Consider the following 16,452-nt stretch of genomic DNA (forward strand, 5'->3'; position numbering starts at 1 on the left):
TTTAAATTAATGAAAGGCAAAAGTGAAACGTACCAAGATCAGGGTGTTACACCACATCTCCTCTAACCCTTTATTTTCTTCGGCAAGACATTTCCCTTCCCAACTTCTCGATCTTCTTGAGCAAGATCCCCTCCCCCTCCCTCTCACATATCTACTACCATCGTTGACTAAGGAACCAATTTTCTGGAATTGTTGGGGGCTATCAACAAGTTACCAAATTCGGTCGGTTGTTTGTGTAAGAAGATTTTGATTTAATTTGGAGCTATGATTAATTGTTGGATTAGATGTCTAAGCCCATAACTATTATTGGTATATACTCGCCCCGAGAGTAGCATGATCCATTTGGGTTGCATATCATTAGGACAATTTGTTACGATGGACTTTTGAAAAGAGGTTATATATGATTTATTAATATAATATAAATTCTAATATATTAATATGAAATCATATGATTTAATTAGTATTGATCAAGAATTAGTTTGAATTAATTTAGTGATAAAAATAGACTAATTAAATCTATGGGGACTAATTATGGTAATTGGTTATATTTATATGTGTCGGGCTTATGATCTATATTGGACTAAGTTTATGTATGGATACATAAAGAGTTGGGCCACATGAACCATGTATCATAAATCCATGGGTATGGATTTGGGTTATAGCCATGACCTTTGGAATCCTATATATAAATATATGCTCCAAAACCAAAAAACACCTACTTCTAGTTCTTGGAGTTCATGGAGGTGTTTTAGTGCATGAAAATTCTCTCTCAAGAGTCACCTTTATCCTAGGTGTGTTGTGAGCCATTTGAGGCATTCATACTTTTGGTGCTAAGATCTTAAGGCCAAATACTACAAGGTTTCAAGCTACAACAAAAGGTATGTCATCCTAACTAGTATTTTATATTGTTTATGTTAATTGCATGCTAGTTAAAGTCTTAATACTTTGGAAACACTATTACATGTATAATTAAAGAAAACATAGATCCAAGGCATTTAGGGTTGTATGTGCACCATAGGATGTTGTAGCATACAAACCCCAACAGTGGTATCATATCCATGGGTTGTTTTCTATTATATTTGATGTTATTATTGGTTTTCGAAGAAAAAAAATCAAATTTTCTGCAGTCTGACAGCAGAACTCGCTGAGTTCATTGGTTAACTCGACGAGTTGCATGATTTTGGCCTTGGACTCGCCGAGTTGGATGGGTGACTCGCCGAGTCCACTCACAATACTGACCAACTCGACGAGTAAGCTCATGCACTCGACGAGTTGGCTGTCCAGAATGTTGATTTTCGAGTTTTTTGGTCTGTTTTGGTTAGGATCATTATCACAAAATGTTTTTGTTCATAAAATTTGATTTTGATGCTATGGTAATGATTATCCTTATCCAAATAAAGGATAATTGTGAAAGTTTCAAGATTTGTATTAGTTTATGTGATTAGCTAATTTCTTGAAAATTGTTGATGTGAATTATCTTTACTTATGAGTTTGATCTAGATCATATAAAAATTATTTGATTATTGTGTTAATTGGAATAATTGATCTTAATGGTTTTTATGGACTCCATAATTTGTCTTCAAGTTATGAAAAATGAATAGTTTTACTTTAAAAGTTCATTAAGATTCATATAGAGATAACATTATATCCCGTTAGAAAGACCTAAATTTTATCAAATTTTAAAACTTTATAAAGTTTAAACATATAGAGATAACATTATATCCCGTTAGAAAGACCTAGAGGGTGTTTGGCTTAACTTTTAAAATGACTTTTGAATTTATATTTTAGAGAAAGTCAAAAAGATGTTTGGTAAAGTGAAAAGGACTTTTGTAAATGATTTTTCCAGTAGAGTAATTTGAGTCTTTTTAAAAAGTCACGATTACGTGGCTTTTCCCAACTTTTCACCAGCTAAAATATTAAATTACCATTATACCCCCATCTACCCTAATTAATTCTTCATTCACAGATACGCCTCCCTCATTACTTCTCGTTCTCTCCGCTCACCCACTCTTCTCTCTCGCATCTCGACCTGCAACATCAACCTGCAACACAGGCGACACCGACGACCTGCAACACCGGAGACCTGCAATGACCTGAAACACCGGCCTTTCTCCATCTCCGATCAGGTTTGTTTTCTTTTCTAGTCGATTTTCGATCTCCGATTTTACAATATCTTCCTGTCTATTTTCGATTTTCAGTAGCAAAGAAATGTGTTCCTCCCGATTTCTGAAATTGATATGCTGTGTAATTAATATGTTGTGAAATTGACGTGCTGTGAAATGTGTTTCTCCCGATTTCGAATTTTCCTTGAACTGTTCTTCTCTCTAGCATCTGAAATAGTGGTTATTCTGTGATTTGTTCCTCTCGATTTCTGAAATTAATATGCTGTGAAATAGTGATTATTCTGTGAACTTGATGAAATATGGATTAACAATTAGTGAAACTGATGAAATATGAAGCTGATGAAATTTTTTGTTCAGGGATGAAATTTGTGTTAAGTGTTAACAGATAACTGATTTGTGAAATTGATACACTGTGAAATAGTGATTATTCTGTGAACTTGATGAAATATGAATTAACAATTAGTGAAATTGATGAAATATGAAGCTGATGAATTTTTTTGTTCAAGGATGATATTTGTGTTAACAAATAACTGATTTGTGAAATTGATATGCTGTGATATTCTATTTTTTCTGTTTTGATTAGAATTTTGATAAATTAATGAAATCGTTTAGGAAGGTTAATGAAATTGGTTTGTTGCTTAAATGTTGATATTATATGTAATTCACAAATAATGGATGAAAACAACACTGCAATTGTTGATTGTGAAACATCTTTAAAAATGAAAAAACCAAAATTTGGGTGGGATAATCGTAGCTTCGTGGTGTTTGTTGATTTGTGCTTGATTGAACAAAAAAAGGCCATAAACCCACTACCTCCTTTGATAAAGTTGGGTGGGAAAATATACAAAAACGCATTAAGGAGAAAACAGGTTACAACCTTGAAAAAAACAACTAACAAACAAATGGGAGAACATGAAAAAAGAGTGGAAGCTTTATGACCGCTTAATGAGGCTTGAAACCGGACTCGGTGGGACGAGAAGCCTAGTAGATGCGTCCCCTGAGTGGTGGGAGGAGAAAATAAAGGTATGATTACTATTCTTTTTAATTATTTTAAGTTATGATTGCATATAGATTGAACATATTTGATTACAATATCTTTTTGTCTTGCAGGAGAATAAAGATTATGCCAAATTTAGGAACACAGATTTGAGCATATTTGATGAGAAATATGCTACTTTGTTTTGGGATTCTGTTGCCGTTGGAGATCAGACTATGACTCCATTACAATTTCAAAACAATAGCAATCCAAACGAAGAAATATGGAGGGCAAAGGAGATAGTGATGAAATCAATTTAGATGATGATGAGTCTCTTTTTACTAGTCTCCATGAAAGTAGTTCAAGTAAAAGGAAGAGGTCTAAGTCTGTTTTCAACAACCGTCCAACCAAGAGTAAAAGTTCAATTTATGAAGAAAAAGTTGATGCTTTATTGGATGCCACATCATCAAAAAGCATACAAAGTTATCCACAAAATAATCCGTCCCCAACAATAGCAGATTGCATGGCCATTGTCATCAAGTTCCCCGATTTTCGTGAAGGGTCCAACAAATTTTCACAAGCATTGCTTATCTTTACCAAAAAGCAAAATCGTGAAGCTTTTATGTTTCCAACGACCGACACAACCAAGATGGAGTTTCTTAAGTTACTTATGAAATAATGATTTAGCAATATGTGTTACGCTTTGACATTTATGTGTTATCCTTTGACAATATGTGTTATGCATTGACATTAAGTTTTATGTTTTGACATTATTTGTTGTCCTTTGACATTATGTATTTGACATTTTATATTATGTGTTATTGTTTGTCTTTATGTTATGTGTTAATGGTTGACATCTTTTTATTTGTATTATGTATGATGGATATTGATGATTCTAATTCATCCAATGATAATGAAGAATATGAAATGGAAGAGGATAGAGAATTTGAAATGTTATGTGGATTAGCTTTGAAAGGGATAATATTCGCTCGTAACTTACGTACGCCATGTCACACTTCAGACCGTACAGGGCACATGTTTATTAATGAAGTACTAAATGGTCATCCTAGATGTTGTTATGAGATGTTTAGACTCAACGTACCGGGTTTTAGACAGTTATGCATAGATCTTACTACAAATTACGGGCTACAACAAACACGAAAAGTATCTATTGAGGAGTCTGTAGGAATATTCTTGATGACTTTGGCTCATGGGCGTAGCAATAGATTTGTGCAAGAATTTTTTAATCATTCGGGGGAAACGATTCACAGGCATTTCCATACAGTTTTGGAAGCCGTGCTAAAACTGAGTGCCGACATCATCAAGCCAGACGCAAACTATAATGATGATGAATATATATTAGATAAGCTTCAGTATTATCCAATGTTCAAGGTATTATCCAATGTTTATTTTCTTGGTAGTCAAACTTTAACAAATAATTTATTTATGATATATTTTTGAATTCGAATGATTGCATTGGTGCTATAGATGGGACACATGTCAGGGCATCAGTTCCACAAAAAGATTAAGTGAAGTACATTGGTCGAAAGGGATATGCAACACAAAATATAATGGCTATTTGTGATTTTAACATGTGTTTTACATTTGTTTGGGCCGATTGGGAGGGGACTGCACATGATACAAGAATTTTCAATGAAGCCTTACAAAGACCAGGTCTTAATTTTCCCTATCGAACTGGTGGTTAGTTTTTTTTTAACACAAGTTTTATGTTTTTACTACTTGTTTGAAACGTATAATAAATGTTTTTTTATTTACATATAAATATTACGTTGTTGATGCTGGATATCCAAATACGAGAGAGTATCTTGCTCCATACAAAGGCACAAATATTCATTATCATTTACCAGATTTTCGACGTGGATACACGGCTGCTATTCATGAACCTCGTGGATCGAAAAAGAAATTTAACTATCTCCACTCATCATTGCGAAATATCATTGAACGAACTTTTGGAGTGTGGAAAGCTAGGTGGGCGTTATTAAGAGACATGCATGCTAATTACAAGTACAAGAACCAAGTGAGAATTGTGATAGCATCGATGTCGATCCATAACTACATTAGAAAGCTTGGTAGGTTTGATGAAGTGTTTAATAGGGCACAACAAGAATCCTACAATCCCGTACGAGGTGATACCGGTAATGATGTTTACGAAGAAGGTCCAAGTACACGTCGCACGAGCGATGATGATTTACATATGACAACAATACGGGATATTATTGCACAAGATATAATCACATTGCGAAGATGAATGTAATATTATCTATGATATTTTTATGAATTATTTACAATTTGTATGAACGTAATTTTAATATTGTCATGGTCTAATCCAAAAAATTAGAAATATTTTAATTTGTATGAACGTAATTTATATTTTATATTTGTGTGAACATAATTTTAATATTGTCATGGTCTAATACAAAAAGTCATCTTATGAATTATTTACAATTTGTATGAACCTATTAATTTTAATATTGTCATGGTCTAATCCAAAAAATTAAAAATATTTTAAAAAAAATTTATATTTTATATTTTCTAATAAAATGTTTACAAAATTATAATATGTGTTCAAAAAAAATTTAAGTATAAAATAATATATATAAAATAGTAAATCAATGTAAATATATAAACATGTTTTTTTTTTTCATTTACTTTTTTTATTTTACGTGTAAAAATTAAATTAAAAACTTTTGATTTTTTCCCTGTAATCCAAACACATTTTAAAAAATAATTTTTTTCAAAACCTTTTTACAAAAACGACTTTTTACCCGTACAAACTAAGCCAAACACCGCTAATTCCACTTTGGTCCTACTATTGAAAATTCATCAACCATAGCAATCTATATTTGACCTGTCGGTAACGGAAATCAGTGATTTTCCGACAAACAGGGCGGTTCAGGTGGTGGTCGTATGGCAGAGTTGGAAGTGATGTTCGACGGCTCTTCACTTACAAAACAAAGGAGTGTGGAATCAGTTTCATCATCAGTGTTTGATAAGCTCACCGACGAGCTCTTAATCGAAACCCTAATTCGTCTCCCAATAAAGCCAGCCAATCTCTGTAAGTGCGTCTCAATACGCTTTCGTTCTTTGATTTCCACTTCATATTTCGTACGTTGTTATCTGAATCATCATCAAATCAACAATTCTTTTGCTCTTTACTATCAATCGAAACCTACGTTCCATAACATGATTCGCCCTTCCTTAATGGGCATCGATATTGCTTTCGGATTCCCCATTTTCGAATCTCCAGGGTTTTCTTTATCTTTTCTTGCTTCTTCTGATTCTGAACAACAAAACCAAGAAACTTTTCAGTACCTAGCTTCAAACAACGGATTAGTTTTATGCTGTGCTGCTATGCGTCGTCCAATTGTTTACTTTGTTTGTAATCCGTTAACAAAACAATGGATTTCTCTTCCTCCTCCTCCTAGTAATGTTAAAACAGTTTACACTGGGTTTATATGTAATCCCCAATATTCATGTAATGATGATAGAAAAACAAGCTTCAAAGTGGTTCGAATTGAAGTAGTTAAGTGTGAGTCACCTAGGCAACTCTCAGGAACATTGAAATTGGAAATCTTCTGTTCCATATTAGGGAAATGGGCTGAGGAGTATTTCATGTCTAGTTCGAATTTAGATCATGAATTGTTCTATGGATGGAATTACAGGTGTCCTAGTGCTGTAGTTTGTGATGGATTACTTCATTGGGATACTCTTTCAAACTGTGGTATTTTCACTTATGATCCTTATAATGGTGAATGTAGAACCATTGAGCTTCCACGTGAGATAAGAAAGCCATTATGGGCTCTTAAGTATTGCTTAGGGGAGTCTGCTGGTTGTCTTAGATATGCCAATTTTTCTTGGGATGATACGAATTACAGAGTGTGGGAACTCAAGAATGGTGGTGAGAGTGAGTGGTTGTTGTTGCATGAAGTTCATTTGGATGAAATGAAATCCACAGTTGAAACAATTAACAAGGATTGCATGGGTTTGCTTTCACCTCATCCACTTGATCAAGATGTTGTTTTCTTTTGGTGTAGATCCTCGTGTAGAATTGTTGAATACAACATGAGGAACAAGATTTTGAAGTTACCATGTTTTCTTCGAGATATGAAGATTATTAGTCTTTTGAGCCCTATGTTCTTCCCGTTTGTGCTTCCTTGTTGGCCTACCACAGTTCCACTTATCAAACAACATGACCTAAGCTAATAGATCCATTGTTTAGTATGTGTAAATGTAATACCTCTTATTTATTATTTTATACATACAAGTCTATGTTTCTCTATTTGAATATAATGATTCAATCCATGTCAACTCTTTTTGTCATTATACTAATGTTATAATGCAAACAAGAATCTTGACCATAAAGATGGAATAGAATGACAAGGGAATGGAATAAACAAAGTAATGGAATGATTCATTACCATTCCATTGTCATGTTTGGTTACTCTATTTAAATATAATGATTCAATCCGTGTTGCTTGGTAGATATAGGATACAACCAATGAAGTGAATGAAACTAATTAACAATGACAAAAATCCCCTTGTAACATATAAAATACATATAATGTACAATATTTTTAACGTATTATCCGGTAAAAAAGTATTTTTTTTTCTATCATTATAAATGGATGCTAAGTAAATAAAAAACTGCAATTAGGGCACTAAAATAAATAAATTATAAAGATAAAGTTTTTTATATTTAGAACAATTTAAAATTATATATAACAAAAATAACAGTAGTGTATCTCAACAAGATAAACAAAAATAAGAATCATTCACATCATAACCTTCACAAATTAAAAGGTGCAAAATCATCAAAATTTTCACATGTATAACGTTTAAGCATATCATCGTCAAGCATGACATATCAAATATTTTAATTAACATAAAATATTAAAATGGAAAGCTGGAGTTTTTTTTATGCCAAAAGATTTATAGACGTCATGGAAGCGCTCAAAAGATTCATAATAGCATCATAATTTTGATCTTATTAGGCCTTTCTAAATTGTAACCATAAATGTAACAGACTTAAACGGGTCTCTTGAGAAACTTTGAGTGCACATATATTACTATAATTCACTCAAAATTGTGTTATTCACATGGTGTACTCTTCAAAATTGTGTTATCCAACAACATGGCCTAAGCTTGTAGATAAAGTGTTTGGTATGCATAATCTCGTTGCTTGTCCTCTCATCCAACACACATTGTATAATGATCATTGATATGAATTCTGGTGTCGTTCATTTGTATTCTACTATTTTAAATTTTCTATTAGATCGCATGGTTGTTCTATTAACATGAAAACATTAATATGTTTACAAGTATCACCCCTAATATATATAGGTTGTTTTTCTTGTTAAAATCCAAATATTTATGACTGAGTAGCCAAATTTAGTAGACGCATCAAGTTAAAAGGATGTTAGGAAATGGGATGTGTGTTGGACATAAAATAAATTAGAACTACTTTTACCTATACAAGTAACAAGATTGCAAACGTAACGAACTTTCAACAACACCAAAGGAAAACTTATGTAGCCGTGTGGATATTTTTAAGGTGAAGTTTTTCTCCTGAGCCTAACGAAACTCAACTCTAGTCTTAGAAGAACCCAATCCTTCACCACATTCAAAAATCCATAATATGCATGTCTCCATGAGTCTTTGAGAACCAACGTCCCATAAAAACCCCAAAATCCAAAGGCAAAACCACCCACAATGCCAACAATGAACCCCTTATTAGGAGGAAACAAAGGTAAGTTACCCGAAAAGTTATTTGAGCTCAAATCAATTATAGGTTGGTTACCAGATATAAAATCCAAATCCGGAATCATTCCATGGATCTGATTTGAGGAGGGATTTAAGTAACGAATTCCTGGACGTAACGACTCCCAGAACCAACTGGGGACGAAATCGTTGATTCCGGCGTTAGATATATTAAGCACAGAGAAGTTTGTTTGAGTTCTTAGCCATCCCGGGAAAGAACTCCCGAGTTTGCAGGATGACAACGAGATGGTTTCGAGTTGAAAAGTTGCAGACCAATTGGAACCAATTTCTATAGCCAACGAGTTATTTGACAAATCAAGGTATGTCAAACGAGAAATATTAGCTATATGTGTTTCAGATATTGTTCCTTGAAAGAAATTCGAAGATGCACCCAAAGACTCAAGCATGGAGAGAGGCTCTAACCTTTTGGCTAGAGTTCCATGTAAGAGGTTTCTCTCGAAATACACTCTCCGCAATGAAGCGAGAGCAGAAAGATCAGGGATCAATCCATTGATTTGGTTATCTGCCAAATCAAGGATTGAAAGATTCGAGATTTTCTCGAATCTTCTTGGGAAAGACCCATTTAACTGATTTCCAAAAAGGTAGAATTCTTTCAAAGCTGTGAATGTTGTAAAATCAGGCAAAGAACCGCTTAATTGATTTTGTGATAAATCAAGAACTTGTAATGACCTCTGTGGCCCTACATAGCCAGAAAGGTTGTCGAAAAAACTAGAAAGATCTTGGTTGAGATTGTTCGCATATAGGGAAAGCTCCCGTAAGTTGCTCAACTCCCCAAAGGAGCTCAAAATACCACCTTCGAGGCCGTTGTTGGTCAAATCTAGGGTTTGGAGGTTTTTAAACGTACCAAATGCTTCAGGAATGATACCAACTAGCTTGTTGTTGGATAGATCGATGTAAGTAAGGCTGCTACTAAAGTTAAATAACCATGGATATATCATCGAGTTTGGAAGATCGTTAGAATTGATATTAAGAACTGAAAAAGAATCGGATAAGTTGGTGATGGAGCGAAAGAAAGATTTGGCAGTGTTATTTCGAAGCAAACAGTTTACAAGGCGTAAGTCTACAAGGGAGGTAATCTGATTGCGTTATTCAGTAAACCAATTGAGTCACTGAGGTCTATATAACTAAGATTTAGGTACTTGAGAGAGGAAAGATGACAGAGCCAATCTGTGTTCTTAATGACCACCGATGTAGTTGCAAGATCAAGAGTTTGTAATTGGGAAAGATTTCATATTTATACTATATTCCAATGAGGAAAGATATCTTCGGCTAATAGACCCCCGCAGTCGAATCGGGAGGATGACGAACGTTGAGACTATGCTTGAAATCGTCAAAGAGAATGAAAGGTAGACCCTTTGTGAAGATATCCGCAATCTGATAGCGAGAGGGAATGTGGAATACACGGACTTGACCCTGAGCGACCTTTTCCCGAACGAAATGAATGTCCAGCTCGATGTGTTTGGTACGTTGGTGTTGAACCGGGTTGCATGATAAGTAAATGGCGCTGACATTGTCACAATAGACTAGTGTGGCTGTAGTTGGAGGGACATGAAGCTCCAACAACAAATTTCGGATCCAACATGTTTCGGAAACGACATTTGCAACTCCCCGGTATTCTGCTTCTGCACTAGATCGGGAGAGTGTTAGTTGACGCTTGGAGGACCAGAATATTAGGTTATCGCCCAAGTAGACACAGTAACCAGAAGTTGAGCGTCTCGTGTCCGGGCAACCTGCCCAATCGGCATCGGTATAGGCAATAAGTTTCCTAGAAGGTGATTAGTGAAGATGCAACCCGTGAGCAAGAGTACCTTTAATATACCTCAAAATTCGTTTAAGAGCATTAAAATGAGATGTTCGGGGTGCATGCATGTGCATGCAAACTTGTTGAACTGCGTAGCTTATGTCTGGCCGTGTGAAGGTCAAATATTGGAGAGCCCCTGCCAGCTGGCGATATTGTATTCCCCCGTCAGGCAAAAGAGTTCCATCGGTGCTGCTTAATTTGGCCTTACTGTCAACTGGTGTGGAAGTTGGGTGACATGAGGTCATGCCTGCTCGTTCCAAAATTTCGGTGGCGTACTTTTGTTGTGACAAAAAAATTGAATCTTTATAACGAGACACCGAAATTCCAAGAAAGTAGCTTAGGGGTCCAAGATCTTTCATGGCAAACTCTTTTGCTAATAAAACCATAAACTTATGATGTAATCCGGGTGAGGAGGTGATGAGTAAGATGTCGTCTACATATAGAAGGAGGAAGGCCGTATGGGTTCCCTTTTTGTATACGAATAGTGAATGGTCACATTTGCTATGTTTGAACCCCATAGTGAATACGTAGTCAGCAAATCTTTGGTACCAAGCTCGTGGTGCTTGTTTAAGTCCGTAGAGAGACTTTTTAAGCATGCATACATGATTTGGATACAAATGATTACGAAAGCCGGGGGGTTGATGCATGTAAACCGTTTCATGTAGATGTCCGTGTAGAAACGCGTTTTTCACGTCGAGTTGGTGAATTTGCCACTCATTAGAAAGAGCTAGGGACAAAACAGTCCGAATTGTCGCCGGCTTTACCACGGGGCTGAAAGTGTCACCACAGTCGATACCTGCTTTTTGAGACCTGCCATCACAAACCAAACGAGCTTTGTATCGCTCTAAAGAACCATCAGACTTAGTTTTATGACGATAAATCCACATACTACGCACTATATTCATATTGTTATGTTTCGGGACTAACTCCCACGTTTTATTATCAATAAGGGCCTGAAACTCGTCTGTCATCGCTTTATTCCAATCCGGGTTTTTAAGTGCTTCTATTGGGTTTCGAGGGATAGGGGAGATAGAGGTAGAAGTATGGAGGTTGTAGTGTTGTTTGGGTTTCGAAATGCCAGACATACTTCTGGTGTGGATGGTACGAGTAGGAGGAACAGAAGGTGTTTGTGAGGTGATTGGTAGGGGGTTCGAACCAGAAGGGGTTGTTGTTGTGGAAGGCGGTTGTTGAAGGGTAGGCCTTGTACGGCGTGAATAAGTGATTAGGGGAGGTGATGGGGTGGTTGCCGGAGCATTGTTGACAACCAATGGGGGAGGCGTAGCTGCGTTGGGGGTTGGTTGAATGGAGTCGGACCACATTAATGGGTGTGGGTCTGATGGTAGTTGGGTTGTAGGGGTCGGTGATGATAGGTTAAGATAGGGAAAAATAGTTTCATCGAATATTACATGGCGGGATATAATAATGGTTTTATTTTGCATGTCAAAACATTTGTACCCTCGGTGATTGATGGGGTGGCCTAAGAAAATGCAGGGTCGGGAACGTTTTTGGAGTTTGTGGATGGTGGGAGATGGAGTAAGTGGGTAACATAGACAACCGAAGGTACGAAGGTGTGAATATGAGGGTTGAAGATTATATAGAAGATGTGTAGGGGTTAGATTGGCAATAAGTTTGCTGGGAAGAATGTTTAACAGGTACGTAGCATGTTGGAGTGCATGGTGCCACAAATGCATGGGTACGTTTGAGTGGGTGAGAAGAGTGCGAAGGATATTATTAATGGATCGTATTTTACGTTCAGCTTTTCCATTTTGAGGAGATGTGTGCGGACAAGAAAAGCGGAATTGAAGGCCATTTTGAGAGCAAAAATTGTGAAATTGATGGTTATCAAACTCACGACCATTATCACATTGTATGGTTTTAATAGTGTAATGGAATTGTGTTTTGACCATAGCAAAGAATTGGATGAAGATGGAAAAAACTTTGGGACTTATTGGCTAGAGGATAAGTCCATAAATAATTGGTTTTGTCATCCAAAAATAAAATATAGTAGCGGTGACCACTAGAGCTTAACACAGGGGAGGTCCATAGATCCGTATGAATAATGTCAAAAGGTAAATGAGTTATTGACCGAGAAGTAATAAAAGGAAGTTTTATTTGTTTACCCAACACACAAGAACGACAATCAGAAGAAAAAGGTTTTGATCTAGGAAAATTTAAAGTAGAACGTAAAGAAGATAAAACATCCGCGCCCGGGTGGCCAAGGCGATGATGCCATAGGTCTCTTGTAATTGCAGCAAAAGTAGAAGGTTGTGTAACTTGGGAATTTGACTGGAGCTTGAAAGGGTAGGGAGCACCGGTACTATTGCAACGGAGGATTGGAGTCCGCGTCTGGAAGTCCTTCACATCAAAACCAAACTGGTCAAATTCTACGGAAACATTGTTGTCAATAGTAAAGCGACGAATGGATAAAAGATTTTTAATGACATTTGGAGTGTGAAGAACATTTTTTAGAATAAAAGGAGGAAGAGGGTAAGGAAGTGTTTGATTACCGGTGCCTTGAATTGGAATAGTGGAACCATTACCGACAATAACATTCTGAGAAAGACCATTATTGATATAAGACGTGAAGTTACTTGTGTTGGGAGTCATGTGTGACGTTGCTCCGGTATCAAAATACCAAGTCTGATCAGGTGGGTGTAATGCCATTGTGTGAAAAGCTTGCTCAAGATCGGTTGGTGTGTGGCTGATTTCTGATACCGGATAGGCATGCTGAGGTCGATTGCCTAGAATCCCGGTGGAAACTGATGGAGGTCTGGAGGATCCATATTGCTGAGTCGGATATAGGCAAGGGGGGTAAGCCCATGGTGTATAGTTGGGAAAAGCCCATGGTGGCGGTGTAGTCCATGGCTGATAGGGACGGGACCCCCGATTGTATGTCTGTTGGGTTTGGTTATTGTTGGTACTGCGTCCACGCCCGTTGGAAGATCGTCCACGACCGCGTCCTCCTCGACCCCGTCTGCGTCCACGAGAGGAAAAAGGATCTGCCTGTTGTTGGTTAAGGCGGCTGCTATCTCCAAAATTTGGATGAGTCATTGGTGCTGAAGCAGTCAAGGCGGTAGCGGAGGTGCCTCCGGTTAGGGATACAGCAGTGGCAGCAGCCTGATGAGCTTTTCGTGCTTCTTCCATGATGAGTTTGGAGTGAACTTCATAGAAATCAGGTAAGGGTGTTGTTTGCTGGATGATCATCGCGACCCCTTCATAGCTTTCATTGAGACCAGCAATTAGTTGAAGAACAAGACGTTGGTTGGAAACCAGGTTTCCCACATTTGCCAGTTGATCAGCAAGCATCTTCATGGCTTGGCAATAGGAGGAGATGTTAGGGTGTTGGTCAAGTCTTGTAGAGACGAATTTGCTGTCAAGATAGACAGCTCTAGTGCTCTGGTTATCTTGAAAAATGTTTTCAAGGGCAGTCCATGCCTGACACGCAGTGGTGTTTGGTTTCAAAATTGTGTGCAGCAGATCATTAGAAATTGTGCTGTAGATCCATTGGAGAACAATAGCATCGAGTCGTGACCATGCTGCAAACTCTGATGCTTTAGTTTTGTCGACTTCAGTGGAGGTTTTATCAACTTCTGTTGAGGTGGAGGAAGAAGAAGAAGAAGAAGAAGGTGGTTTTGAAGGAGGGATGATGGTAGAATCAATGTGATCTGCAACCTGAAAAGCCCTGCAATGGATGCGAAATAATTCTGCCCATGAGGTGTACTGTCCGCTCTCCATCTCCAGTATAAACGGAATGAAGTTCCGTATGTTTGTGACTGTGATGGCTGGGTGAGATTTTGGGTCCATTGAAGAAGAAGAGAAAAAATGGCGTACAGGGAAGAACAAGAGGCGAAGTAAGGTTAATGATATTTGTGCTCTGATACCATGTTAATTGGTAATTTTCCCGTATCATTCCAATGATTTACAATTCATATTTATACAATATCCTATCGCTATCTATAATGAAGAGTTTATCAACTATAACAATACTTCCTCAATATGAGGAAAGATATCTTCGGCTAATAGTAGTGTCTTGAGGGAACCAAGGAAGTTTGGGATACGAGTGAAACTGTTTCCACTCAAATCTAAATATGTCAAAGAACTTAACGACAACAACGAAGAATCGATTTCACCTCTTAGACTAAGTAATTGTTGAAGATCTTTCGACCAAACTGTAGGAAGATCAAGCTTAATGACTTGACCCAAGTCGTTGCATGCTACACCCCTCCATTGTCAGCAATCTTGTGAAGTGCTAGTATTTCTCCATGTGTTTAAAATGTTGTAATCGTCCACCAGCCTGTGTTTGAATTGCAAGAGTGCCATCCGATCGCCCTCCAAACACCTTGTTTGGGCATAGTTGATGTTACTGCATATGAAAATGAAAAGCAAATAGGGAGGGAGACGCATGATTGATGTATTTTTGTTGAAGAAGTTAAAACAAGTATTAAATTATACTTTGTAATCTGTATTTTATGACTTATTGTAATGTCAATATTTATAGAGTTATGAGCAATATTCTCTTGTACATTGTTATGAGCGCGAGACTATAGATCTCATCCAAAATGTCAAAGGCTGCTCGCTAAAACAAAAGGGACATTACAATGTACATCCCATTCAATCTTTTTTCTTCTTATTTTGTATGATATGTTAAATATATAATTTAATATCCGATGGCTTCTTTGAATCAATTATTGGGTCAAACATTATCAAAACGGAGTTAATGTCATGAACAAGGACAGCTTGGTGCTTTAATGGTGTGACAAATAAACATAGAGTGGGAGTCTCCAAAGAGAGAAATTAAAAAAGATCCCCTTCAAGATGAAAATTTCATTAAATGGCACTAATAATGAAACAAATTATTTTCTTTGTCCGTCATATGTTTGCATAGATCGAGAATTAAAGAGCAAAGCTGACAAATGGTAGTTGATAAATACAAATTTGCTTTGACAAAAAAAGAAAGAGAAGATTGATTATAAAAAAGAGATTAAACATACAAAATGAAGAGCAATTTGATTCATTGAGCATTACGTTAAATAAAAAACATAAATTTAAGTGATTAATGTATAAATGCAGTATGCTTTGATAAACAATTGAACAAATGCAAACATATTAACTATCTATATTATTATCTATTGATTATAGAGGAGAAGGATTAAACATTCAGCACAAATTTGATCCACTAATTATTACATACAATAGTGAAATAGACAACACACATTGAAGTGGTCAACAGGTCAAGGTCAGCCGAAAAAGATAACTCAGTGTGAAAGACATCCAAAAATAAAAATAGAACACGCATATTTGAGCTTTAGACAAAACACTTGAACAATTAACCCATATGTGAACAGACAAACGGAAGTATATAACTTGATAACCCATTTCCTACATGAATAATTGAAGAAAGATTCCCTTTTCCAGAATTCATTGTTAAACACTTGAATCATATTGAACACGTACGCTATTTGAGCTTTAGACAATTGCTTCTCGAAGAATTGGAAAGAAAAATGGGTGGATTGTTGTGGTTGGTTGAAGTTTTTGAATTCATTGGAGATCTAATGTTTCCCAAGGTTTTAGTAGGTGGTTTTGAGGTGGGTTTGCAGTCAAGGTGCTAGTGAGTTGTTTTGTTAAGTTACTTTTATTATAATTATGTAATTTATGTTTATAGATTATTTATAGAATAATATATATATATATATATATATATATATATATATATATATATATATATATATATATATATATATATATATATATAT

The 16,452-nt window shown here is 36.2% G+C and overlaps 4 protein-coding genes across 4 annotated transcripts; 3 read left to right on the forward strand and 1 right to left on the reverse strand.

The window, feature by feature from the left end:
• The first annotated feature begins 3,068 nt into the window (after positions 1 to 3,068).
• On the forward strand, positions 3,069 to 3,778 carry LOC111898405 (uncharacterized). Its single transcript, XM_042902010.1, has 3 exons — positions 3,069 to 3,146; positions 3,234 to 3,320; positions 3,365 to 3,778. Exons 1-3 carry the CDS (start codon positions 3,069 to 3,071, stop codon positions 3,776 to 3,778), a joined length of 579 nt encoding a protein of 192 aa, XP_042757944.1.
• Positions 3,779 to 3,978: 200 nt separating this feature from the next.
• Positions 3,979 to 5,368, forward strand: LOC128134141 (uncharacterized). The gene is made up of 2 exons (XM_052771590.1): positions 3,979 to 4,491; positions 4,823 to 5,368. Exons 1-2 carry the CDS (start codon positions 3,979 to 3,981, stop codon positions 5,366 to 5,368), a joined length of 1,059 nt encoding a protein of 352 aa, XP_052627550.1.
• A 513-nt stretch (positions 5,369 to 5,881) lies between these two features.
• LOC111898375 (putative F-box protein At3g23970) lies at positions 5,882 to 7,428 on the forward strand. Its single transcript, XM_023894294.3, has one exon. It carries the CDS (start codon positions 6,028 to 6,030, stop codon positions 7,321 to 7,323), a length of 1,296 nt encoding a protein of 431 aa, XP_023750062.1. The 5' UTR covers positions 5,882 to 6,027; the 3' UTR covers positions 7,324 to 7,428.
• A 1,238-nt stretch (positions 7,429 to 8,666) lies between these two features.
• Positions 8,667 to 12,018, reverse strand: LOC111898393 (uncharacterized). The gene is made up of 3 exons (XM_023894316.1): positions 10,780 to 12,018; positions 10,599 to 10,706; positions 8,667 to 9,974 (listed from the first exon to the last, which is right to left on the reverse strand). Exons 1-3 carry the CDS (start codon positions 12,016 to 12,018, stop codon positions 8,667 to 8,669), a joined length of 2,655 nt encoding a protein of 884 aa, XP_023750084.1.
• Between the last annotated feature and the right edge of the window lie 4,434 nt (positions 12,019 to 16,452).

Source organism: Lactuca sativa, chromosome 5, assembly GCF_002870075.4.
Source record: "Lactuca sativa cultivar Salinas chromosome 5, Lsat_Salinas_v11, whole genome shotgun sequence".
Classification (NCBI taxonomy): Eukaryota; Viridiplantae; Streptophyta; class Magnoliopsida; order Asterales; family Asteraceae; genus Lactuca; species Lactuca sativa.